Below are 26990 nucleotides of genomic sequence, written 5' to 3'. Positions count from 1 at the left end.
TATGAAAGAATTAAGCAATACAACTATAGAAGATTTAAGTTTAATAAATCTAGCGTACATTGCTGTTTTTCATGTAACAATAACGTAATGCTGAGATTACTATTACTCTCAGCGTAATGTAACCGTAGCCTCAGTCATTATTGTTACATTCGTTATAAATCGGTTCCTCGCTCAACTTTTCATTCCGGCAATTAGTCTCCAGTGTAACAAAAATATTTTTATTGTTGTTACATTTCCATGTAACCGTAGCCAGTGCCTAATATAATTGAGAATGAAAATGGGGAATGTGTCATATAGACAATAACCTGATCTAAGAGCAGACAACAGTCGAAGGTTACACGGAGAAACTCCTACACTCAAAGGATTGCTTTCGCTGGCCCCTTTACATAATAACGAAAATGTATACTATTTCAACTAGTCACTTTGTTCCGGTGGAACTTTTGAATCAGAGGAAGAACAAAGTAACACACAATAATAAGTTCCTCTGGAACTTTTTGGCTAGTGAGTTATTTCCGCTCGGAACTTTCCAACGTGGGAACAAAAGAGCATTTACAATAACTTGGACATACACTAAAATCAGAAGTAATCACAAGAAATTAAAATTTAACAAAAATGTACAAAACAATTATGAAAAATAAATATGATATATAGCAACAATCACCACATTAGTGGGTCCTCACTATGGACAGGTGCATATAGAATGTGGCGGCTTAAACATCTTAACTGGCACAAAACTCTCCCCTATAATAGGACAGTGTATGTGTATAATCTCAGACATTGAATCTTTATAAATATAAATTGGAAATAACTTTTGAAAGTGGTAGGATTGCATAACATAAACATTACTGTACAAGCATTATTCATGTTATTTGATACTTTAGAAATACACATGTAGCTGAGAACAATGCCTGAGATAAATATTTTGACTAATTCTTTACACTATTCATCTGAACTTGGCCAAGTTTGCCTTTGGGTTTTTGATAAACTGCCTATAGCACCCTTTGGTGCTTTGATTTATCACATGATGCTGCTTCGTGTCCAGCGACAAATATATCAGTCACATTTCAAAAAGATAGTAACATGTATGTGTTGCAAAACATTGCTTTAGTTAATTTAAAACTACAGTGAATAGATCCTACAAAGCAATCAAGAAGAACTTTTAATCATGGATGAATCTGCTTTATGTCCAGCGATAAATATATCAGTCATAATACAAGAAGATAGTAACATGTATGTGTTTGTTATAAAACATTGCTTTAGTCAATTTAATATCCTTTCAACGGATTCTTGTTTACCAAACCAAAATACGGTATAGGTAACGTCTTTATTAAACCCTGATTTGTGTTATTGCTTTTTGGTGTTAAATGCCACTTTCATCACAACTGGCTTTTTCATTGCGGACAGGTTTTTTTATCAGTAAAAAAAACAACAACAAAAAAATCAAACAAATGGTAGCATCAGCAATATATCTGTAGTCGTTATGATGCTGTCTCATTAACTGAAACTCGCATCTCCTTTCTCCGCTCAGCGCGCACATGGAGATATTGCATTTTAAAAATTTCATAATGTACACTGGCCACAGAAGAACTCACAAATCTTGATAAATATACGGTAATAATAAAATCAACGCAGTGGACAAAATCATTGGATTTTCTTGTTTTTGTAGTTTTATAAATAGATTAAGCTGTTTCTATATTTTTCTCATACTAGTATAGAAATAGAGAAAAAAAGAAATTCCAAATATGACGGATATTATTTGTGTACTGCATTTCAGTGATCATGGCAACTTACATTAACCCTACGCTACTCGCAGATAGAGAGCGGGGCTAACGGTTATGTCGCATGGTTCTCTTCACTTTTCTCTACACTTATTTCTTGGCAATAATTAACCTTTTATAAAACAGGATCATAGAACATTTTGACCGATGCAAATAGAAAAAGGGTACTTATTAACAAATAGTTTATACGCAATAAAAAATATCAAAAGCAGATTAAATCAAGTGTAAATTGATATTATTCACACTATATAAAGTTTGTGTGTTGACAAATAAATTAAATTGATGACCATTGTTTTCTAAAAGTATTATCACGGCATCTTAATCCATAAATATTTCAAGGCCTAGTAACGTTAAATCGACTTATGGATGTCCCTTCTAAAATTATTTGAAAAATGGATTACAATCTTGTTTCCCTAACAAAATGCATTTGTTGCATTATAAAAATAGTGAAACTTAATTACTCATAAGAAATAATGACTTTTGATACCAAACACGCCATAAAAAGAAGAAAATGGTAAAATTCACAATTTTACGAATTTTTACAACATGGCAACCTGCATGGTTATAAATTTTCCAAAGAACTTTCATGCATTTTGAAGATGTAGAAATAAGAAATGTAATCTATTCTAACTAGCTGTCAGTTAACTGCGAGTACTCTCAGATCTGTTCCTATAGTGTCTGTTTGTTGTTGGGATGTACAAGTACCCGGTCACGTCCACTTGTATTTTTGTCCATCTGATGAGAGGAGTCTTTTTCAACTGATTTTTATAGTTCGTTCTTATGTTGTACAGTTATACCACTGTCCCAGGTTAGGGGAGGGATTGGATCCCGCTAACATGTTCAACCCAGCCACATTATGTATGTATGTGCCTGTCCCAAGTCAGGAGCCTGTAATTCAGTGGTTGTCGTTTGTTTATGTGTTACATATTTGTTTTCCGTATTTTTTTTTAATATAAATAAGGCCGTTAGTTTTCTCGTTTGAATTGTTTTATATTGTCATTTCGGGCCTTTTATAGCTGACTATGCGGTATGGGCTTTGTTCATTGTTGAAGGCCGTACGGTGAATAGTTATTAAAGGTACCAAGTTTTTAATTTGATACGCCAGACGCTCGTTTCGTCTTCATAAGACTCATCAGTGACGCTCAGATCAAAATAATTAGAAAGCCAAAGCAAATACAAACTTTTAAGTTGAAGAGATTGAGGACACAGAATTCTCAAAAAGTTGTGCCAAATACGGCTAAGGTTAAATCTGTGCCTTGGATAAGAAAATCCGTAGTATTTCAAATAATTCATACTTTTGCAAACAGTAAACTTATATAAAATATTCATGTCAACACCGAAGTGCTGACTACTTGGCTGGTGATGCCCTCGGGGACGAAACGTCCACCAGCAGTGGCATCGACCCAGTAGTGTAAATAGTTATCAAAGGTACCAGGCTTATAGTTCGCTGTGGATGCAAACGAACGACGTGTTGCGTATATAGTGAATACACTTTTTGAGCAGATGAATATGATAATTTATTCAAAATCTCATTCATATAGAAAAATACTAAGCTTTATCAATATGGTGAGTCTTGGTTACCGCATCGGACTGCTAATACAAGGTTCCTGGTTTGATTCCCATTTCGGGACTGAATTTTCGGCCCTCCAGCATTTCCGAGTATTGTCTTGAGAAACGATGAGAGTCCGTCGGAAGGGAAGATAAATGGCTGATCCGTGTTAAGAGACAGCCATATCTCTTGCACGTAAAAGACACCCTTGTAGTTTCGAAAAAGAGCAGGTTTATGTCGCTAAAAGACAACACTCGCACACACAAAGTGGAAAGGGATTAATATAAGTTGCAATAAATTGTTTCCCAATCTACTATAAATAAATATGTGTAAATTTCTATGGAACAAACAATGACTAGGACCAAGTCACTAGCCTTGGAATACTGGCTTTAACTCCACTGGTAGAATAAGACACACAACTCATTTGCAGTAGTTACCAATTCAATGATTTTAGGATGGAATACATGTAGTATTTGCTTTAGATATGGGTCCTACAAATATTAAACCCGTCATAGTTTTTTTAGTCACGAACTTGAGTATCAACAACTTGATTAATTTCTACTATACAATTAAAAGCTATCTGTAAATATTTAAGTAGCGAATTAATATATACTAAACGTAGAATAATGAAAAAGTACTATAGCTATTCATAAAACACACCTGATTGATCTCCCTGACAGGTAACATTATCTAATTAGTTAGTGATTTGTGTCGTATTTTAAGATACTATCAATGTTTGTTTTTAATTTCTTTAAAGTCAAACCGCATTCAAAATCACCACGGTGATGTACATACAGCATATAAATTAAATGACAGTATTGGTCACACCGTCAGAATTCACTTAGATGTTGTAAGGAATTCGTCAAGTTAAGAAATGTTTTTTGAAATAAGTTTTACACTTAGTATTAGTTATCTCCTTATTGGTGTGTCAGGACATGGTCGTATGATAGAACCACCGCAGAGATCGAGTCTTTGGCGAGTGTATCCAGGACAGGGTTTCGAACCCAACTATAGTGATCATGGACTGTTTTGTGGTGGATTGTCTGTAAGTGTTTTTATTAATAATTTCCCGACAGTAAAGTCTACGTTTTACGAAGGCCAAGCTTATTTAATGAATGGCTTTTATTTATTTTGTATTTATTGAACCATAAAATTAATTTTTGACTCTTCACATTGAATAATCCGCGAAGCGGATTATGTTAAATGTGAACAGTCAAAAATTAATTTTATGGTTCAGTAAATTCAAAATGAATTATTGCCATTCATTATAAATAAATTTCTATCAAAAATAATGCTCAAAGATATATATTAATACTAATAACAACGTACACAGATGTTTGCGTATGAATACACAACGTTAGAGTGGACGTGTCTCCATAAAAATTGATAACATTGAAAATAAAGCCAATTCTTTTAGCCAATCAGAAGACAGTAAATACACCAAATTTATTTATTTAACAATACAGTTACCTCCTTACAAAAATCGACTCAGTGAACGAAATAATTGGATTTTCTTATGTTTATATATATAACTCAAGACATTCCTCCGTGGTATAACAAACATATTTAGATGACTGGTATAAAAAATAGAGAAAAATACAAATTCCAAATATCACGTATTTATTCGTGTACTGCATTTCAGTGTTAACACATAATCGTTCGTTGTAAAACTATAGAAGTTGATTTTTGCTGATTCAGGTCGTTTTATGTAATATATCCGTTTTTATTCTGATGTAAGTCACCACTTCAGTTTTATCATGTATATCTATTATATAGATATAGGAAGATGTGATGTGAGTGCCTCCATCCAAATATAGTCATATTATAAAATTTACTGTTTGCAAAAGTATGAATTATTCTAAATAATAAGGATTTTCTTATCCCAGACAGTAAACCCTAGCCGTATTGGGCACAACGTTTTGGAACTTTTGGTCCTCAGTGCTCTTCAACTTGTACGTGTTTTGGCTTTCGACCTTTTTTTTCATCTGAGCGTCACTGGTTAGTCTTGTGTGGACGAAACGCACGTCTGGCGTATTACATTTTAAACCTGGTACCTTGTGTTAGCTATTATTCGTATGTTTCTCTGTCATATATGTTCTCCCATTTATTTGTATTGTAGTCTTCTCCCATTTATTTGTATTTAAGTCCTGTCATGTAATGTTGTCATTTTAATTTTATATGTAACATTGCCATATAAGCGGGAGGTTTGGCATGCCAAAAAAACAGGTTCAACCCACCATTTTTTTTCTTAAAATGTCTTGTACCAAGTCAGGAAAATGGCCATTGTTATATAAGATTTCGTTTCTGTGTGTGTTATGTCGTTGTTCTCCTCTTATATTTGATGCGTTTCCCGCAGTTTCAGTTTGTAACCCGTATTTGTTTTTTTCTCAATCGATTTATGAGTTTCGAACAGTGGTATACTACTGTTGCCTTTATTTATCATGTTTCTTTTTTTTCTGAATGACAATTTGCATTTTCTCTCCTGCCAGTTTGTTTTCATAGCAACACATGCACCATAGATTTTCGTGAAGCGTTTCACATAAACATTTCAATTGCTTTTGTCCTTTTCAACGGTAACCACAAACCCTAGAATTAAAAAAAAGTGCTGATTTTATTCAAAGCATTGTTTGAGGTTTCTGCAAACTAACCGTTGTAAATAAATATTTTTGAATAATAGGTAATTGTATCTATAAAAAAACGGAATGTATAGTTTGACGCATGAAATATTGTAGTTTAAGAAAATATTCGAATTGATAACACAAAATACTTAATACAGAACATTCAACATGCTAGTCCGTAGGAAGGGAAGATAAATGGCTGACCCGTGTTAAGAGAAAGCCATATCTATTGCACGTTAAAGACACCCTTGTAGATTTCAAGGCAGCACTCGCACCCACAAAGTGGAAAGGGATTAATATAGTTGCAAAACTTGTTTCCAAATCTACTATAACTCAATATGTTTAAACTGACATGCTTTAGGCATAAAACAATTATATCGTAATATTAAACGACCCTTTTTTTATTACTATTCACGGTGGTCCTTACTTTTAAGAAAATCATCAGTACTGCACGCAATGTGAATGTCAGGTTAATGTCACCTGTTTTTTTTATGAGTCTAAAATACTTGGAAAAGGCGAGGTCTGTCGAGCCCTTCCTTAACTGTTTCGTGCCGAATACAACACTATTTACTGTAATGATCCTGTATGGGGGTGCGAGAGGCAAAACATTAACAGCTAATAAAATTACGTCCTTTAATGGCACTTGCAAAATGAAAAAGAGACAGTACATGTGATTACGATTACATACATGTATATAACAAAATCATATACGGACTGAACAGTATTTCCGGAAACGCGGATTCAACCCCCTATATATATTACATCCCCCTGACAAAAGAAAAATGTAAATTTTGCTCAGGGTTGAATTCGCTTTACAATATATATGCACCAACTCATATACCATCTCAAAACACAGCATGAAAAATTACAATTATCTGACGTTGCGAAATCTCAACTTTTGAAAGTTAGTAGTTAAATATATTTTTATAGATCCGAAGTTGTTTCGTGATACATGTATCATTGAGTAATAAATTCAACAGAGCCCCTAACTCTTACAATATTGTGAAAATGTCCTATAATGATCCCATTTCATAAGTTGCAAGTTTCAAAAAAATATATCAACAATCTCTCACAGAATCATGGTGCACCAAACCCATTTACGCACACACACTCTCATAAAAAATATAAAATTGCTAACAAATAAAACATATCAGAAAGATACAATTCACGGGGTTTATTTATGAAATTATCTCGATATCACTAACATAGATCCTAGATAATATACTCCTCATAAAAGTTCCAAAACTGGACGTAAACTACAGATTTCCGTCTTTATACCATGCAAAAAAAAACACAACAAAAAAAACATTCTCTCTACATTTTCCTTAATTTGTTTGCTAATGAAACTGTATATCACTATCGTGTTTCCTTAAAAATCCACTAAATACAAAATGAACCATATTCATACGATCTCATCAACATATTTCAAAAATAGTAAAGATCGATGTTCAATATAAACATACAAAAATCGGCATTTCTCATAGAAAATAATTATTGAATTACAAATCTGAAAACGCAGTACCAACTTTCTGCTATTATGTTACAAAATTAAATAAATCAAATATTAATGACTAGATAATTCAAACTTGATACTCATGTGAATGAAATTGAAATAAAAATCTACATGTATAAAAATGTGTTTAGCATAATGTCATGTATACGCAATATCAACAATCGTTCATTATTTTCCTCAGAATAATAGAAAAAATCAAGCAAATTAAACATACATAATACGAATTGTTCAAGTATTTCAAAAAGATAAGTAATATCAACATATGCAAAAAAAATCTTAAGCAGTTAATAATCAGTTTCCATGTACATGTATATTATATATGCAAACAAACTAATGTCCGTATATTTAAAAAAAAGTTCGTATTGAATAACATTGAAATAGGGCTCCGCTCTGTACTGAATTTCATCTGACATCATAGTAACGGATTGTCATGAGATAATTCCCACGGACAAAAACATGAAAAGTTCGCCAGAAAAAGTCGTTGTACCATCATCAAAGGGCATTGTCATGAGATAAATCTCACGGACAATAAGTTCAAGAAAAACATCGCTGTACACAGATTAATAAATTGTCATGAGATAAATCTCACGGACAAAAAGGTTCAAAATAAACATCCTCGTCAAGCATTGGCAATTGTCTTGAATTTTACAACAAATATGTACAATATGAGCATTCTATAAAATTAAACGCTCACGTCTGAATAAAACATTAAAAAACGGTGTATCATGAGGTAAACCTCACGGACACAAAACGACTTAAAGAATTTGTGGAGGTGGTCGGTTGTTTATTAAATCACGGGTTTTCTTGTCAAAATCGGACTCCTTTAGCCAACGGGCATTTTGAGCCGGTTCTCCAATAAAATGAACTAAATAACTCATTGTTCCGTCCACAATTTTCCTAGCAAGTATTCGTTTAACTTTGTAAAAACGATTTTCATCACTCGAAACAGTTTTGTCTCCTAGATCGGTAAAACTTTCATCTTCAAAACGAGCTGGTTTCTTTTTTAATCGGGTTGATTTCCGGATTGGGGACTGAATACTTTTCCCTTTGCACTTTTTTATTTGTTCGTCTGTCGCATTGTTTGAATTGTTATTCATCAAAATTTTTCCTGTGTCGTTCTCTGTATCATTTGAATCATTGTCATTTATTTCAGAATGTGACACTGTCGTATTCGATAGTTCACTTGTTTCAGAGAAGTCCGATGCAGTATTTTTGTCCGTGGTTGTATTTACATGTATTTTTGTTTTAACTTGATCCATGAAGTATTGTGCAGGATTTGGTTGACGCACGTACGCCGGTTTTATCCGATTTATGTGAATAGGATTCGGAAGGCATTTTTGTGAATCTGGGTCCTTCAAAACTACCATATGAGGACTGTGAATTTTATGAATTATATATGGACCAGCATAACGGTATTTCAGTTTTTGTCCCTGTCCTGTAGGATTTTTGCTGAGATAAACATAATCATGTTCGGCGTACTGTAGAGGGTTCAAACTGTCATTTACACGATCTACCATTTTTATTTGAGAAGTTAATGCATGTTCTTTCACTTCTGATCGAATTATTTCTAATCTTGTGCAAAAATTTTTAACATATTCATGACAATCGTTTGGAAGCGTGTTTATATCCTGTCTAAAATGTCCGGTTAATGGAAAATTAGGCCTCCTGCCGTAAACTATCTCAAATGGAGAATATCCTAGACTGGCGTTAACGATATTGTTCATTGAGAAAAGAATACAAGGTAATACATCTTGCCAGTTCTTACCATCTGCAATGTATGGAGTCATGCGTTCGGCTAAAGTTCTATGCGAACGTTCGCACGCACCCAGACAGTGATGTGCAAAACTCGGGGTGTACTCATGATTTATGTCTAGTAACCGGCAAACTTCTTTGAAACATTTACTGATGAATTCGGAGCCTTGATCGCTGATTATAGTATCAAATACACCAAACTGCGAAACCATCCTGAATAAAAATTCAGACACTGTAATAGTATCGGCGGTAGGAATAGCCTCGGCAAATACAAACTTACTAAAAAGGTCAATTGCCGTGCAAACATATTGATTTCCTGTTGGAGATATTGGATTTATTGGTCCAAAAATGTCGATTTGCCACACTTGAAACGGCGAATCTGGCGTACGGTATGCGACAATTCCGGCCTTAGTGTTGATTTTTGTCAATTTCCTTCTTTGACATGCCGGACAACTTTTTATGTAGTCAGAAATTTTCTGCGCCAATTTTAAAAAGAAATATTTTTCCTTTATTAAGTCAATTGTATGTTGGATTCCGCCGTGTCCGCCAAGAGATGAGTCATGATACATAGAAATAACGGTTTTCACTACAACTGCTGGTAAAACTAGTTGGTAATTTTTTAGATTTTTAGCGCGCTTTGATTTTGCAATTCGAGAATGAAAGAGTAATCCGTTTATCAACATAAAATCAGGCGATTGCAAAAGTAGTTTTCGGGCCTCTTTTTGTGATTTCGGCAGTTCTCCCTTATCGAAGTACGAAACAAATTTTCCGTAGTCTGAATCTTTCCGTTGTAGATTGCTTAAACTTTCTACACTAAAGTCAGATTTCTCGAACAGATCTATCATTTCAACTTGACGTCTCATTTGGTTATCCTGATCCGTATTCACATCCGTTGTAAGATTGAAAATATCCGAATCATGTTCATTTAAAACAGTTGATTGATCATCGCTACTACGATCTGTTGATGGTACGCTTATATCGGTATCTACGGTAGTTGTCGGATTTTGTATTTCACTATTTTGTTTCATATCATTGTCGGAAACACTCTCTATATCCGTGTTGTTTACTGAAACTGGCTTATTTTCGGACGGATTTATTTTCAAATTGGGAATGGAAAGTAATTTTCTCTTTGAAATAATTTTGCGTTTTAGTTTGTTTTGTTTGCAAGGAACATCATCTTCCGTATCGGCATCATATTCTGCTGTCGTTTGTAAGTCGGGTTTGTGTTGATGATCCGGATTTAATGAATTGAAATTTGATGTTAAATCAACTCGAATATTGTTTATCTGGTCGTTTTCACTAGAATCCGAATGTCTAAATGATGGAAATTTGTATCCACCTTCAATGTTTATATCACCTACTATTTCCTCCTTATACGGGAAGTATGGGTCTTCAATATCAGGACTAATAAATCCATCTGAAATCTCCTGCCGCGGAATACGCGATAGGGCATCGGCAACCTGCATATCCCTTGCTGGTTTATAGCGAAGATCAAAATTATATTGTTGGAGTATGGCGATCCAGCGCTCATAAATTGCTCCCTTCAGCTGTTTTTGAAACAAAGGCTTTAAAGCCTGGTGATCGCATTCAACGATAAATCTACGCCCACGCAAGTATATAGAACAATCAAGAATTGCAGTCACCATTCCAAGTAATTCAAGTTTGGTGGGGCCATAAGATTTTTGCCAACGACTTAATGATTTGGAACCAAAACGGACCACTCTGATCATGTCCTCCTCATGTTCATCAGTATGAATCTGGTAAAGAACGTATCCTATGCCCTTACTGGATGTATCAACCGCCAAATGAAATGGTATATTGTAATTTGGAAATGCAAGAACTGGTGAATTTAAAAGCAAATTTTTCAGTTTTTGAAAGGCATTTTCTTGCACCGCAGCCCACCGAAATTTCATATTTTTCCTAAGTAATTTTGTCATTGGTTCTATTTCTGAGCTAAAATTTGGAATGTATTTTCTAAACCAATTTAGTAGACCGACGACACGGCGTAGTTCTTTAACAGATTTTGGAGAGGGATAATCCTTGATCGCTTGCAACCTTTCCGGTGGGGGCTGAATGCCTTTGCTGGAAATTAAATGCCCCAGAAAAACGCATGACTGCTGTGCAAAGCTACATTTCTTGGGTCCTAGTTTAAGACCGGCTTCTTTCAAGCGGCCGAAAACAGTGTTCAAGTCATCGATATGTTGTTCAAAAGTTTCTGATGCTATAAGAATATCATCCAAGTAATATAAGCACACTTTAAATGTCAATCCCTGAAGAATTTTATCCATCAATAACTGAAATGATGAAGGCGCAGAACTTAACCCCATTGGAAGTCTACGAAATTTGAAAGTTCCAAAACATGTATTGAACGCAGTGTACTTTTGGCTGTCTTTATCTACAGGCATTTGGAAAAATCCTGAGCTTAAGTCGATTGAAGCCAGATAATTTGGACTTTTCCCAGAAAATGATTCAGTTAGTTCGGTCAGATCAGGAATAAAATACGAAAAATCTTGAACTTGGGAGTTTAAATAGCGAAAGTCGCAACAAAATCTGTACTTAGCACTGCTCTTTTGTGAATTTTCTTGTTGTTTCTTGTTTCGATCTTGTTTTGAAACCAAAACAATAGGACTGATTATTGGAACATCCTCAGTTTCACTGACTGGCGCTATTATATTTTGACGAAGGAGTTCATCAAGGTGTTCACGTAAGGCCTCTTTTTTATCAGGCGGAAGTCTATAAGGTCTTTGGTTTTTAGGTTTAAAGTCGGATTTCATGCTTATGTTATGATGAACAATGTCTGTGTATCCTAAATCTGGATTTTCATCCGTTACAAACAAACATTTATTTGACTGCAAACACTGACTAAGTTTTGATTTTTCAGTATCGGACAAGTGACTAGGTATATCAAAGTAAGATAAAAATTTGCTATCATCACTTTCATTCTCCGTTTTATGACATAACTGTACATTTTGCACACTTTGTATTTTATCATTGTCCTTTTCTAATGACGTGATTGAATAATCAGTATCTAATACCTTAAAAATTGCTAAAACTTTCCCTCTTTGAATTGCGATAGGTTCATTAGTAACGTTCATTAGTTTTACCGGCACTGAGTTTTTCTGATCAACTGACACTACAGCCTTAGCTGTTAATAAACCTATTTTGTTCATATAGTCACTACTAGTACATATGACCTGCGTACCGTATAATACATTCTTTCCAAGTTTACTCCAAATAAAAAATTCTGAATTTGCAGGGACAGAAATTCGTTTTTGACACTTAACCTTCACAGTCTTAGTATTTATATACAATTTACCAAAATCAAGCACTATCTTGTTAGTAAATAAATAATTGGTACCTAAAATCAACGGATTCGAGGTTTGAGATAGTATGTACACATGTAACCAATGTTTGCCAGTCGGAACTTTGATCTTTATACGTGCTGTACCAACAATATTTATTGACGCATTATTTGCCAAAAGTATCTTTTCGTTTGCACTTTTAAAAGAATTACGGTAATATTCTGGCAACGAATTAAAAAGTTGTTGTGATATTACATTTATGGAACTTCCACTATCTATAAGTGCGGCTATCTCTATATTGTCTATAGTAACTGGCATATATAAAAATTTGGGGCGAGATGACTCCTCTCCTTCTATTTCAGAACAAGTACTATCATATGAGTCAGATTCATTATTGTCACAAGTATAATTACAAGATTGTACATGTACGTTGTGTTGTCTACTAGGAGAGCGACTACGCCTTCTGGCACTTAAGGGTGGTCGCCCGAGGGAGCGTGCCCAGTGTCCCCCGGGTTCTGACGGTTTCCCTGTTGGCTTGAAAAACGTAAACAGTGTGACGCTGAATGCCCATACTGACTACAGAGCTGACATTGTGAACTTGGGTTAGCCTGACCTTCACCATCCCACATACAATCGCGCCTAAAATGTTGTGGCCCTTTACAAGCGTGACAATAAAAGGGTGGACGATTTTCGGGCAGCCTGTTCAAATTGTAATCCCGCTGTTCTTTAGGGTAATCAGACTGACGGAAATTTTGATAATTTTGCCTGCGATTTTGAGGTTGCTGTCTGGGCTGTTCTGATTGAGCTGAAAGTTTTTGTATTGCACTTGTCAAATCTTGAATTTGTGATTTCAGTTCATGTACGACTGACGGGTTTTGTTCGGCAACAACAGCTTTAGGTGTAATTTGTTGTTTGATGGCAGAAACAGATATTTCATCATGTAACCTGTACCCGTATGCTTCGCCCATTTTGGCAGCTGATAGTGCACTATTACTGTCTTTGTGGTTACCTGCCCTTACAAATAAAGCTAACTTTTCGGGAAGACCCTTGATGAATTTGGTGAGAATATCATGATCAGCTTTGTGTAATAATTGAGCTTTTTCTACAAGCTGGCAGTAAAAATCTTCGAGTGCTTGACCCGGTGACAACTTTATGTGTTCAAAAACCTCATTTTCTAGCATGATTGTTGGACTTTGCCAATCGAGATTAACATATTTTCTCTTAAACAGTTCAATAAGTTTTTCCCAGGAGCTTTTGTCATTGGATGTTAATGAGTTAAACCACGTGAGGGCTGGGTCCGTTAACTGGAGATGAAAAGCTGCTATTCGCCTTTGGTTTTCATAAGGCATGATATTATGTAGTGTAGCAAAAGAGTCAAATTCACGCAAGAAAACAAGTCCATTTTCATGGGGATATCCCCCGAATTTCCTACACGGAGCTAATTTTTCCATGACAGCTGTATGTACTATTCTAGGTATACTTGTATGTTCTAATCTAGGCGTACTTGTAGTGTAACATGCACTTGTGTTATAAGTCAAATTATTTTGATGCAATCTGTTAACCAAACTTATTTGTGGTGTTAAAATTGGCATAGAACGATCTAATGTGTTGGTTTGAGAGGGCCTAGTCGGGGCTAATAAATGCAAACTTTGATCTAATTCTTGGTTTTGAGAAGGCCTAGTCGGTGCCAATAAATATGAACTTAAAAGTGAATCGTCGGTAAATTCGTCGTCCGTTTCAACTAATGAGTGTAAACTTAAAGTAGACTCACCATCGCTCATATCATTTAAATTGCTATATTTCGGCGCCGACATCAACGAAGAAAAAAAACCAACACCGTAATGAGATAAATCTCACGTACAGATAAAAAAAAATTAAATGTGCATGTTAAATAATACGCCTGTAATGAGATGAATCTCACGTACAGAAAACTGGGATTCATAAGGCAACTTGAAGAAAATCATAATCTGCATACTAAACACAATTTAAACACACAAAGTTTATTATTTATTCAATAGTAACATACCAGATAATGAGATCAATCTCACGTATCTGAATCACGAAAACTGGAAATGTAGAAACTTATTGACAGTCAGCAGGCAGACGCAAGGCGATTCTTATAACCCATAACCTGGCTAATTCTGGTATAGGATGAACTCCATCGATATAAAGTGCGTAATTTAAATTATATGATGCCTGGGAACGCTCTCTATGTTTTCTGTTCCGTTCCAAGTCAAGACCAAATAATGGAGAGTTTTTATGAAAAAGTGTATTTATCTGTGAAATATATTTATTCACTTCTGTAATTTGATGTTCAAGTTTTTTATCCTGTGTTCGAAATTTTTCTGGAGAAGCGTGGTCGTGACGCTCGTTCCACAAGTAGATGGAATAATATGGGATTTCGAGAAATACCAGTGAAATTGTAGGATAATCTTTCAAATAGTCATATATCTGTTTATATGTTTGACACACGTGTCGTACGGTCGTGAAATCCTCCGATCTTAAATCAATGAATTTTCCCTTTTTCTCTGTGAGATCACAGGTCCCGAGCCAAATGTAGAGTGTAATGTGGTTAGAGTCAAGTTCTTGAATTTTGGTTGCTAGATTGTCTTTAAGCCACCTATATTGTTCTTCAACACCCACACCACGCCTACACCAAAAATAAAGTTTATTCTCGGGGTGTCTTTGTGAATTAACGACCTCCTGTAGATATATCCCCTTGCTGTCAGAGAGTATAACAGGAATTTTCCCTAAATTTCCTAAGGAATTCAACCTTGGTTCGAGGTTCCGAATTTGCTTATTCACCTTCGATAAACTCATAGGAAAATGTAAAGTACACTTAATATATTGTTAATAAATGAAAATGTTATTTCTAATAATTCGGACACACATACAAAAATTTGACCACCCACGTGGTTTTCCCACTTCAGTGAAAATTATGGGAAAAAAAATTTCAGTTCATTTCAGTTCAGGTTTACACAAATAAAGTCCTTTGAATGAAGTTATATTTCGGGTCCTCCGCCATGTAATGATCCTGTATGGGGGTGCGAGAGGCAAAACATTAACAGCTAATAAAATTACGTCCTTTAATGGCACTTGCAAAATGAAAAAGAGACAGTACATGTGATTACGATTACATACATGTATATAACAAAATCATATACGGACTGAACAGTATTTCCGGAAACGCGGATTCAACCCCCTATATATATTACATTACATGTTTCGGACACTGACCTTATATATAAATACTCGTTTTGGATTTTTTTTTCTTTTCTGAAATGGCTACACAATAGTTGAGAGAATGTGGCATGAAATCGACATTGTACGAAATATCACTTTGTTACTATATTTCACATTCGTCTCAACTCGGCCGATTCCGTACCCTCATCTAACGTAGGAGAGTAGCGGATTCTACCGAGGATTGCCGAATGTATATATACAAAAAATGTATAGCTGCAGTATAATTTGCATTAGATTTTTGGCGTAACTTATATCATAAACACTTACGCTTTTTCCAAACACTTTCCAGACACAAAAAAGAAAAAAAAATGTAATTTAAATCAAACTAAAATAAAAATTCATGTTTAAGTAAAAAAAAAAAACAACAGACAGCTCTATAGCTTAACAGAAACGCAAAAAAGACAAACATGGGTCTATAAAATGTGAACAATGAACAATAGGAACCCCAACATAAAGCAAGATTAAACGAATCGTGTTCAACTGATGACATATATTTATAGTATTGGTTTTGCTCATAATTAAAGGCCGTACCGAACAATGTCTTATAGCTTGTTTAACTCCTTTGGAAAGTTGTTTAAATGGCAATTATGTCGTATCTATCTTAATATATAGTTTGCACTGAAGGTCTCGTTTCAGTATAGACACCATTGCATTTGGTGATTTGTGGTTACAACAAGTGCATTGCTACTGTGGACATCAGTAACACAGATTTAAAACTGTGCCACAATCAACCAGCCTTCCGTAAAAAAATGTGAAGAATTCTAGGGAAAAACTGAACAACATACAAAATAAGAAACGTTTTGAATTGAAATATTTAAAATTTCATTTGAAATTGTTTCCAGATTATTCTTTCATTAGGAAATGTTTAAAGATTATTCTTTTAGGGAATTACACTACCAGGATTTCTGAAATTTAGTTTCAGGGTTTATATAAGTGCGTTTTCAGATTCATCACTGACTCAACAACTTCCTATTTACCAAAACATTTGATATATCATTTTACACATGATAGCCACGTGGAAAACTTTCGTCACATCTTCCTTGGGAACTAGTATACAAGGATTTCGGAAATTGGGTTTCAGGATTTATAAGTCAGCTATACCGTGTGGTGTGTTTTCAGATTCATCACTCAACAACTTCCTGTTTACCGAAATATTTCGGCGGGGGTATCATTAGTGAGCAGTAGCTCGCAGTTGGACTTGTTTTGTTTCAACTGTTACTCCTGGTCCTGCTCTTTTATTCGCCCGTAAAAAAATTGACGGGATGTATTATGGTATACAAATGTCGTCTGTCCGTTTGTCTGTCCGGCGTAAACATGTTGCACCGCAACTTGAGAACGGCTTATCCTAATTTCATGAAACTTAATATAGTTGTTTCTTATAATGGACAAACGATCTGTACATCTTTTGGTGAAAATAAGATTAAAACTTTTCTAGTTACGGGACTTTGGTACTTATAAAACAGGAGTGTGGTTTTTTTTACATGTCGCGCCGTATCTCAAAAACGTTTTATGATTATTGCTTAAAACTTGACACATTTCTTTGTTATATTAATCTAAAAATTTGTATACTTTTTTATTTTGATTCAAAACTTTATTTAAGAGATATTGATTTTTTTGTAAATAAAAAAGGGGATTCAGATGTCGCGCTGTATCTCAGAAACCATTTATGATTATTGCCGGCATAAAACTTACACACAAGATGATTGGTGTATCATGCACAAATGACGCAGCTGTTTATTTTCAATTCCACCCTGCTCCCTCCCCCATAAAAATCAAATGGAAGCTTCCTTATTTACAATAGTTGTAAATTTCCAGATTATTCTTTTATTTGAAATATAGATTCCAGATTATTCTTTTATTTGAAATATAGGTTCCAGATTGTTCTTTTATTTGAAATATAGGTTCCAGATTATTCTTTTATTTGCAAGTTTCCAGATTCTTAAACCATTTCAAGTACTCGTGAATTGATAAGATTGAATTTATATTTTCAGAGACAATATTATCAAAACGACGGTAAATGTGGCACATGTGGCGATCCATATGACGGCGAGCGTAAAAATGAGGCCGGTGGAATATACGCTACAGGTTTTATTGCCAGAAGATACGAGAAAGGTCAAGACATCGAAGTCGAGATTCAGCTGACAGCCAACCATCTTGGATCTTTCGTGTTTAAAATTTGTCCCAATAACGATATTACCACTCAAGTCTCACAGGAATGTTTAGACCAACATGTCTTAGAGCTAGCAGGACAACCTGGTGTAACTCGGTACGAACCTGGCAGTGTTATAGGATCACATTACGTCAAACTGGCACTTCCGGCGGATATGACATGTGAACAGTGCGTACTGCAATGGCATTATACTGCAGGTACAAATAAGTCAAAATAGAAATATAAGTAACAAAATATAATTCCTAATTGATAATTTTATGGGGAAACAATCTTTCGTTTTTTAATGTCCTTTTTATGTGTTTTCATCAGCATATACATGTCCTTTTAATATGCTTTCAAGAGCATACATGCATATCCTTTGGTGGTATTTTTAAGACATGATCCTTGTTTCTTAATTTACATGTTCTTCAATCTAATTAAAAACCTATCTCTCATCGCTCCCATTTTCTGATATGTCGCATGGGAGATCTAATGAAACCCGCTTTGAGGTCAAATGTGAGTGACCTCGTAGGTGTGTCTTTTTCGACGAATGAAAATGAGTCTTCGACGATCTTGAAAGTTTATCGTAAGGTAAAGGGATGTAACTCATTTTATTTACGAAGAAATCGTCAGTCAAAAGAATTCATAAACTTTTTTGATTGGCTAATTGATAGGTTGTCAACTCATTTGCATATCATTATAAATTCATAACTTCTAGTTCTCTCACATGTGACCTCAAAGTCGGTTTCGTTAGATCTCCCACGCGACATATCAGAAAACGGGAGCGATGAGAGATTGGTTTTTAATTAGATTGCATGTTCGTAATACTCAAGCATGGTCCACAACCAAATGAAATTAAACAAAACCCGTTATTGTATAATTCTGTTAAATCTAAGGACAAAAGATAATATAGTAATAGTATATATACAAGTCCTTTTAAGATTTTGTTTTTTCCTGATATTTTTTTATCTTGTGTGCCTTTTATCAAAAGCTCATTACTAAATATAAAAGCTATGTCAATTATGATTGAAGTTTTGCAAATCACAAATCATTTAGTTGAATTGAACAGTAGGTTTTTTTATTAACCGCTGAACCCTTACGATAGTGTCTTTACCAAGAATGCAGTCAAAAATTTTGTTATTTCACTTACTTAACATTGTAACATCGTTATAAAACAAATGTTAGTGATGTTTTCTTTCAGTTGCATCAAAATGAAAATACCAATTTATTGTTTTTGATTAATATTTACAGGCCTCAATTTTGTTTTGATGGTCGTTTATCTTCAATTTCCCACCTAGCAAAGTTCTAAATCTAATAACATATATCTGCAAGACGCAAATCGTTTGATATTTAAGATTCAAAACCGATTTTACATGTGATATTACAAATTTTGCATTTTGTCAAAGAATTATTGTCCATAAAGTTAGATTTCCTACCAATGGGATACCATTTGATCATGAGTATTCACAAATAAACCTTTCTCAAATAGACCATAATTGACTGTTAAACTAAATAAAATAGATTATTTATTAAAAGTACTATACTTACATGTGTCCATAGCTTCAACTAACTGTCATTGTTTCTTTTTAAAAGTAATTAAGGAAATGGACTCGTGTGGTGGTTTTAAACGAAATATTTAATTTGCAGGAAATAATTACAATGGACCACAGGAAACTTTTATCAACTGTGCTGATGTAGCCATTGACGATGATTCTAATCCTATCAATCCAACACCAGTTACTTCCAGGCCACCAACCACCACCACAAAATCAACAACCCAGAGACCACTTACAACCACAAAAAAACAAACAACGACTAAACCAACAACCACATCGGCTCCGTCTACAAGCAAACCGACGACTAAAGTGCCGTCTACAACAACAACTCCCTCTTCCGGTCATGTGACTTCATGTGAAGCAGACGAAATAATTGATTGTATTGGAGTTGGTGTTTTTGCTGGTATAGGCTATGAACGGTGGTGTAATACCTACTGTGGCTATCAACATGCTGCATGTTCTCCCGATCTATGCCAGTGTAGCTGTATACCGAAGGCCACGTGTAGAGCAATTGGTGGGTATGAGACCATACCTGGTATGGACAAGTATTGTGAAGATGCATGTCAATATGGTTGTAATCATCTTATTAATATGTGTTCCTGTGACTAGCTTCAAATCATGAATAAAACATTATCATTATGATAATCCTTTTTCTGAAAGGTGAAATAATCAATAAACAGGAAATCAAAATATTGCAATTTCAAAGGTAGTGGTGAAGTACTCAATCCATCACTTGAATCTATGTATCGCCTTTTTTACTTACAAAATATCAATTGATTTTGAAAGAACAGTTCTATCTTAATATTTGGGTTAATTGCTACACAATCTGTATCATCAAAGTTATCAACATCTATTTTATATTGGCAATCAAAAAGAGCTCCAGGGTTAAAGTGTAACTAACCTCTCTAGAAGTGGTTTGAAGCCGAGGTAGGTTTTAAAATCTCCAATCTGTTTGAGAGATAAGAATTGAGGTTCATTCTAAATACACTATTTTAGCACTAAACATGCAAGTACGGATATTTTCCATTCCAATCATGTAGATAGATAGTTTACTTTGCTTTATGTTGAAAAGAAAACTAGGCGAGTCTATGCCTTAAAGGCTGGTTGAGACAACAAAATGAAGCTAAAGTTTAATTATAAAAGGAGATATGGTATGATTGCCAATGAGTTAACTGAATTACAGTATTGACATTGCTCATTTTTAAAGGCCATACTGTGACCTATAGTTGTTAAATTCTGAGTCATTTGGTCTGTTCTGGAGAGCTGTTTCATTGGCAATCATACCACATCTTCTTATTTTTATATATGAGATAACTATCCACCAATGACCAACATAAATGGATGCCCGGAAAGCAACTAGCTTAAGAGGCGAACATACAACCAACATTCAACAATGAACATGGCATATATATTATACAGCTAAAATATTTATTTCATAATTCACAAATCAATTGTTGATCTTATCAATCATATGTTAAATCCTGAAAATGAGGACTATCTGCCTTCAAAGAATACACCATGAGTGGAATATGTGCGTACCCATGCTGTGTTGCTTTTAAATTATATAAAATGTTGTTCTGGAAAGAAAACCAGGTGTTTATTCCTAAAAAAATATATGGTTCCCATATTATTCTAGCTGATGAGCAAAAAACAAGATTACAAATAAGGATGAATATACCTTTTGGTTTACATTGACATTTTTGTGGTGTTAGACTGTTATGTCTACCATTAGAATTCTCCATCTGCCATTTTGAATATTTCATGAGATCAGACTCTGCTTCTAAACATTTGTTCTTCTCAAGTACATTGGCCAACACGAAGATAATGAGGAAGGAACAGAGCGAGAGGATATTCAGTCTAAAATTATCGATATTGAGTTTATTGAGTAGCATTATAAAATAAACCATTTGTATATAGACAAATCAAAATGGAAGAGCAATGTAAATCAGTCAGCTTGTAAAACTTTATAAATAATAGAAACGTATGCTAAGCAGGAAACAAAAAACAAACAAAAAGCGACTCCAGAAAGCAAAACCAAGTAACATCTTGAAGTTTGTATATGTTAGCGGCAATAAGTGAAATTAGGCATTAAGCTTAAATCCTAGGCAATAAGCTAACGTCTAGGCATTAGGTTATTGTCTGAAATTTCCAGACCTGAAATCTGATGATGATTATTAATCCTATTGCCTAACATAATCTTCGGCAATAAGTAAACTCTGGATAGTATGCATATTTGGTGATTTATTCTTGATATAAAGTCGTTTCTTAATTATATTTCTAATATTACATGTATGAATATACAGTCATTGACAGATCTTCAAATTAAGTAAGTTAATTTAGTAATTTTAGCAGTTAAAAACAGAATTAACTCATACTTTTTTCGTGTTTTTGTGGTATTATAAAATATTAAAAAAGAATTAAAGAAGTGATTGTATCCAATTAAAAAAGGAGGAAGATTCAATAGAATAATTATAATAATTATTTGAAAAGTTGTAGACTTCACTAGTCGGGCTGGTTTGAACTGGTCAAAAGTAAAAATATTAAGATATGATTTTTTGTTCACACCATTTTCCAATTTTCCTTATTGGATAGGTAAATTTTCTTTGTTAACGGTTCTACAATTTGTTATAACAAAATGATTTTAACACAAATACCTATCAAGTTTTCATATTTTGATGCCCCACCTACGATAATGGAGGGGCATTATGTTTTCTGGTGTGTGCGTCCGTTCGTTCGTTCGTTCGTCCGTCCGTCCGTCTGTCCGTCTGTCCGTCCGTCCATTTGTCCATTCGTTCGTCTTTACCGCTTCAGGTTGAAGTTTTGGTCAAGGTAGGTTTTGATGAAGTTGAAGTCAAATCAACTTGAAACTAAGTACGCATTTTCCCCATTATATGATCTTTCTAATTTTAATGCCAAATTAATATTATGGCTCTAATTGCACGGTCCACTGAACATGTAAAATGATAGGGCGAGTGGGACATCCGTGTACCATAGACACATTTTTGTTCAATTATTATTTTATGCGTTTGAATATGAATGATATATTTTGTTAGTGATTTTATTTCCGGTCTCTTGTGGACAGTTGTCTCTTTGGCAATTATACCAAATCTTCTTTTTTATATTTAGGATGAAACTAGGCTCTGTAGTTTTGCATCGGTAAATTATGTTTTTTTCTTTTGCTCATATTCAAACGTATGTTAATTGCAGTAATAAAATAAAACAGTTGAAGTACTCAGTATTTATATGAAAGATGCACGAGATTACAATTAGCTTGTTCAATTCTTATATATAAATCGTAGTTATATTTTTTTACTTATGTTTTGTTTCAAAGAGTTTAAATGGACAATTATAATATCAAAACTATTTATTACACTTAATTTAAAAATATTAAATTATTTTTTAATAATATATTGGTTTTTTTTAAAATTAAAGTTGTTGGTTAAATTTGATACAATATTTCAATTTTTACATTTGATATTTTCTTTTACACCAATACTAAATTAGGACAGCGGTTAGGACATCCTATAGCAAAGACAATCCTCAGATAGCTTCGATGTGCATGATAATGCAAGTCGTAAGTCGGTCCTAACTTTATCATAATTTCTGTCCTAAAAATATCTTAAAGGACCGATCTTAATATGACTTCGATAATCACTTTTATTGAAATGAATAAATGTCTTTTATTTACTCGCATTCATATTTTAGGCATTAAGCTTAGTGCCTGCACACATTTTTCATGCGTTAGCTTATTGCCTAGGATTTAATCTTAATGCCTATTTTCACTTATTGCCGCTAACATATACATACTGTTGTCCTTGAAAGATAGTGTAATTTTAATAAGACAAGCTCTGAGACTCTCTTTATATAAAATTATCAAAAAGTGATATCAATGTCTATGTGTTATAAAACTATCCATAAAAATCAAATGACAAAAATATAAACAATTTTTTTTAATCAAGTATACAAGAATATGAATTTTAAAAACATCCACCATCTAAACCTAGATCCCATATAGCCATACCTTAAATGGCGGTCATGTGACATATGTATCAATCTCAGACTACTAATAGGGGACGTCTGTCAGTTTCAAGTTTCTGAAAGTAAAATCACAAAAATACCAAACTCCGAGGAAATTCAAAACGGAAAGTCTCTTATCAAATTGCAAACTCAAAAGCTCAAACACATAAAACAAATGGATAACAACTGCAATATTCTTGGTACAGGCATTTCCCTATGTAGAAAATGGTGGATTAAATCTGGTTTTATAGCTAGCTAAACCTTTCCAATGTACGACAGTCGCATACAATTCCATTATATTGACAACGATGTGTGAACAAAAGAAACTGACATAATAGGTAACAATGTTAAAATAAGGATACAACAGTCAACAATGAGTTATTATCTTAATTACTATAAAACAAAACAAAAAACAAAAATATGCATGTAATAAAGACATATAGGCAAAGCCCATAAGCCAAAATGAAAAACAAAAATACACAAAAATTTACCATAGCACAATAACACAATGACGGATGTATAAGTACCGAGTCACGTCAAATGGATATCACAAAATACACTCAACAGTAACAGTAATATTTAAACAAACATTGTGTTAAATACAAGAACAATATAACACGTTATTATGATGATAAGCAACGTCAGTACCCAAAATTTATACTACAAGACCATCGTGTATTATTTGTGAAGTTGATATAAGGACTATTCATTAACAAGTTTTTGGTATCTTCTGATAAACGTTAAGAAGAGGGATAAGATGTTCTTTGACATATTCCTGGTTCATCAACTTTCTGTTGAGACACTGGTGACGTTTTACAAAGTATGGGAAGCAGCTGCAAGCTCTTGAATACCGAAATAAGTTGGGAAAAGTATATCAAATATGCAGGTGAAGTTGGTATATTGCTACTAATGAAGGGGAAAATGACAATTTCAAAATTAAAATCGTCTCTTTTGTCATTGATTCTTGTGTAGAGATGACCGTGTGTTTCAAATTCTAGGTAAAAATAAGTCTTTGGTATCTAGTTCTTGGAGGATGTATTAATGGAACCCAATCGGAAAAGTTTGGATTGTTAATGGAAAGGGCATCATCAATATATCTGAATGTGAAATAAAATGACCTGGATACTTTAATCCTTTTGTTTTTGACAGGTGTCTGACGGAACTCAGACTCATATGAAAATAAAAAGAGGTCATCAAGAGGGACACAGTTCGTTCCAATAAGTATGCCGACAATTTTTTGAAACGGTTTACCTCCAAATTCAACAACACAAACTTGTGTGCTTACTTATTATGAAATGCTAAATGACATGAAATATAAAGTCATGGGAAGACACATTGGAAAAGTCGTATTTTTAAAACTACGATTTTTACGCTGATTAAGTAGACAGATTTGCCTTTCATACATTTTTGACACTTCATCCCACAATGCCATCTGAAAAAGTAAAATTTAAAGAAATGATGATACACATCACTTTCAAACAAATAACATAACATAACTAATAATTTTGAGCTACAAATTTTCGCCTAAAAGACACAGTACGTATAGTTTACATTTATAAAACTGACAGGAACTATATTTATAGACAACCAATATACGAGTGACCAAAGAGGTCGTTTTTGAAAGAAAAAAATATATATAATTTCTTCTGGGTTCTATAAAGTCTTCTGATCCTGTCTTCTACATTTTCTCACTTTGAAATAACATCTTTAACTGTATGTTTGAAAAATATATAGTGTGCAACAAAGAGACAATGGGATAAATGTCAATGAAACAGCAACCTAGCGACAAAAATATGCAAACGATATGTGCACACTGAACGGAGAAAAGGAAATGTGAGTTTCCCTCAATGAGACAGCATCCCAACGACTACAGATCAATTGCTGATGCTACCATTTGTTTGATTTTTTTTTACTGATAAAAAAAACTGTCCGCAATGAAAAAGCCATGGCAGTTGTGATGAAAGTCACTGTGGCATTTAACACCAAAAAAAGCAATAACACAAATCAGGGTTTTATATAGACGTTTCCTTTACCGTATTTTGGTTTGGTATACAAGAATCCGTTAAAAGGATATTAAATTGACTAAAGCAATATAAAGAGAGTCTCAGAGCTTGTCTTATAAAAATTACACTATCATCTTTCAAGGACGACAGTATGTATATGTTAGCGGCAATAAGTGAGAATAGGCATTAAGTTTAAATCCTAGACAATAAGCTAACGCCAAGGCAGTAAGTATATTGCATAAATGATGTAAGGCATTAGTCTTAAATCCTAGGATTTAAGCCTAAATCCTGAAAAATGTGTGCAGGCATTAAGCTAAATGCCTAAAATATAAATGCGAGTAAATAAAAGACATTTATTCATTTCAATAAAAATGATTAACGAAACTGTCATAAGATCGGTCCTTTAAAATATTCTTAGGACAGAAATTATGATAAAGTTAGGACCGACTTACGACATGCATTAGCATGCACATCGAAGCTATCTGAGAATGTCTTTGCTAGGATGTCCTAACCGCTGTCCTAACTTAGTATTCATGGTATTGGCGTAAAAGAAAATATCAAATGTAAAAATTGAAATATTGTATCAAATTTAACCAACACCTTTAATTTAAAAAACCGACAAATTATCTAAAAATAACTTTTATTTTTAAATTAAGTGTAATAAATAGTTTTGATATTATAATTGTCCATTTAAAATCTTTGAAACAAAACATAAGTAAAAAAATATAACTACGATTTATATATTAGAATCGAACAAGCTAATTGTAATCTCGTGCATCTTTCATATAAATACTGAGTATTTCAACTGTTTTATTTTATTACTGCAATTAACATAGTTACGTTTGAATATGAGCAAAAGAAAAAAAAACAAATTTACCGATGCGAAACTACAGAGCCCAGTTTCATCCTAAATATAAAAAAGAAGATTTGGTATAATTGCCAAAGAGACAACTGTCCACAAGAGACCGGAAATAAAATCACTAACAAAGTATATTATTTATATTAAAACGCATAAAATAATAATTTAACAAAAATGAGTCTATATAGTACACGGAATATAAAAAAGAAGATTTAGTATAATTGCCAAAGAGACAACTGTCCACAAGAGACCGGAAATAAAATCACTAACAAAGTATATTATTTATATTCAAACGCATAAAACAATAATTTAACAAAAATGTGTCTATAGTACACGGATGTCCCACTCGCCCTATCATTTTACATGTTCAGTGGACCGTGAAATTAGAGCCATAATATTAATTTGTCATTAAAATTAGAAAGATCATATCATGGGGAAAATGCGTACTTAGTTTCAAGTTGATTGGACTTCAACATCATCAAAACCTATCTTGACCAAAACTTAAACCTGAAGCGGTACAGACGGACGAATGGACAAATGGATGGACGAACGAACGAACGGACGCACACACCAGAAAACATAATGCCCCTCCACTATCGTATGTGAGGCATCAAAATATGAAAACTTGATAGGTATTTGTGTTAAAATCAT

At 33.8% G+C, this 26990-nt stretch overlaps 2 protein-coding genes across 2 annotated transcripts in view; one reads left to right on the top strand and one right to left on the bottom strand.

The window, feature by feature from the left end:
- The window catches only part of LOC139501381 (protein mono-ADP-ribosyltransferase PARP12-like), a 275921-nt gene that overhangs the window by 22438 nt on the left and 226493 nt on the right, over window positions 1–26990 (bottom strand). The window lies entirely within an intron of this gene.
- Window positions 4100–20249, top strand: LOC139501384 (uncharacterized). Its single transcript, XM_071290429.1, has 3 exons — window positions 4100–4372; window positions 17747–18122; window positions 19552–20249. Exons 1-3 carry the CDS (start codon window positions 4202–4204, stop codon window positions 20067–20069), a joined length of 1065 nt encoding a protein of 354 aa, XP_071146530.1. The 5' UTR covers window positions 4100–4201; the 3' UTR covers window positions 20070–20249.

The sequence above is a fragment of the Mytilus edulis genome, chromosome 13 (genome assembly GCF_963676685.1).
Source record: "Mytilus edulis chromosome 13, xbMytEdul2.2, whole genome shotgun sequence".
Classification (NCBI taxonomy): Eukaryota; Metazoa; Mollusca; class Bivalvia; order Mytilida; family Mytilidae; genus Mytilus; species Mytilus edulis.
This window is presented reverse-complemented; position numbering and strand designations above follow the sequence as displayed.

Bases quoted from the DNA above. Each gene is read 5' to 3' on its own strand.
- LOC139501384 (XM_071290429.1), top strand. From the start codon at position 4,202: ATGTTTTTTGAAATAAGTTTTACACTTAGTATTAGTTATCTCCTTATT. The intron at 4,373-17,746 runs GTAAGTGTTTTT...TTATATTTTCAG, and splicing joins TGTTTTGTGGTGGATTGTCT to AGACAATATTATCAAAACGA. The intron at 18,123-19,551 runs GTACAAATAAGT...TTTAATTTGCAG, and splicing joins GCAATGGCATTATACTGCAG to GAAATAATTACAATGGACCA.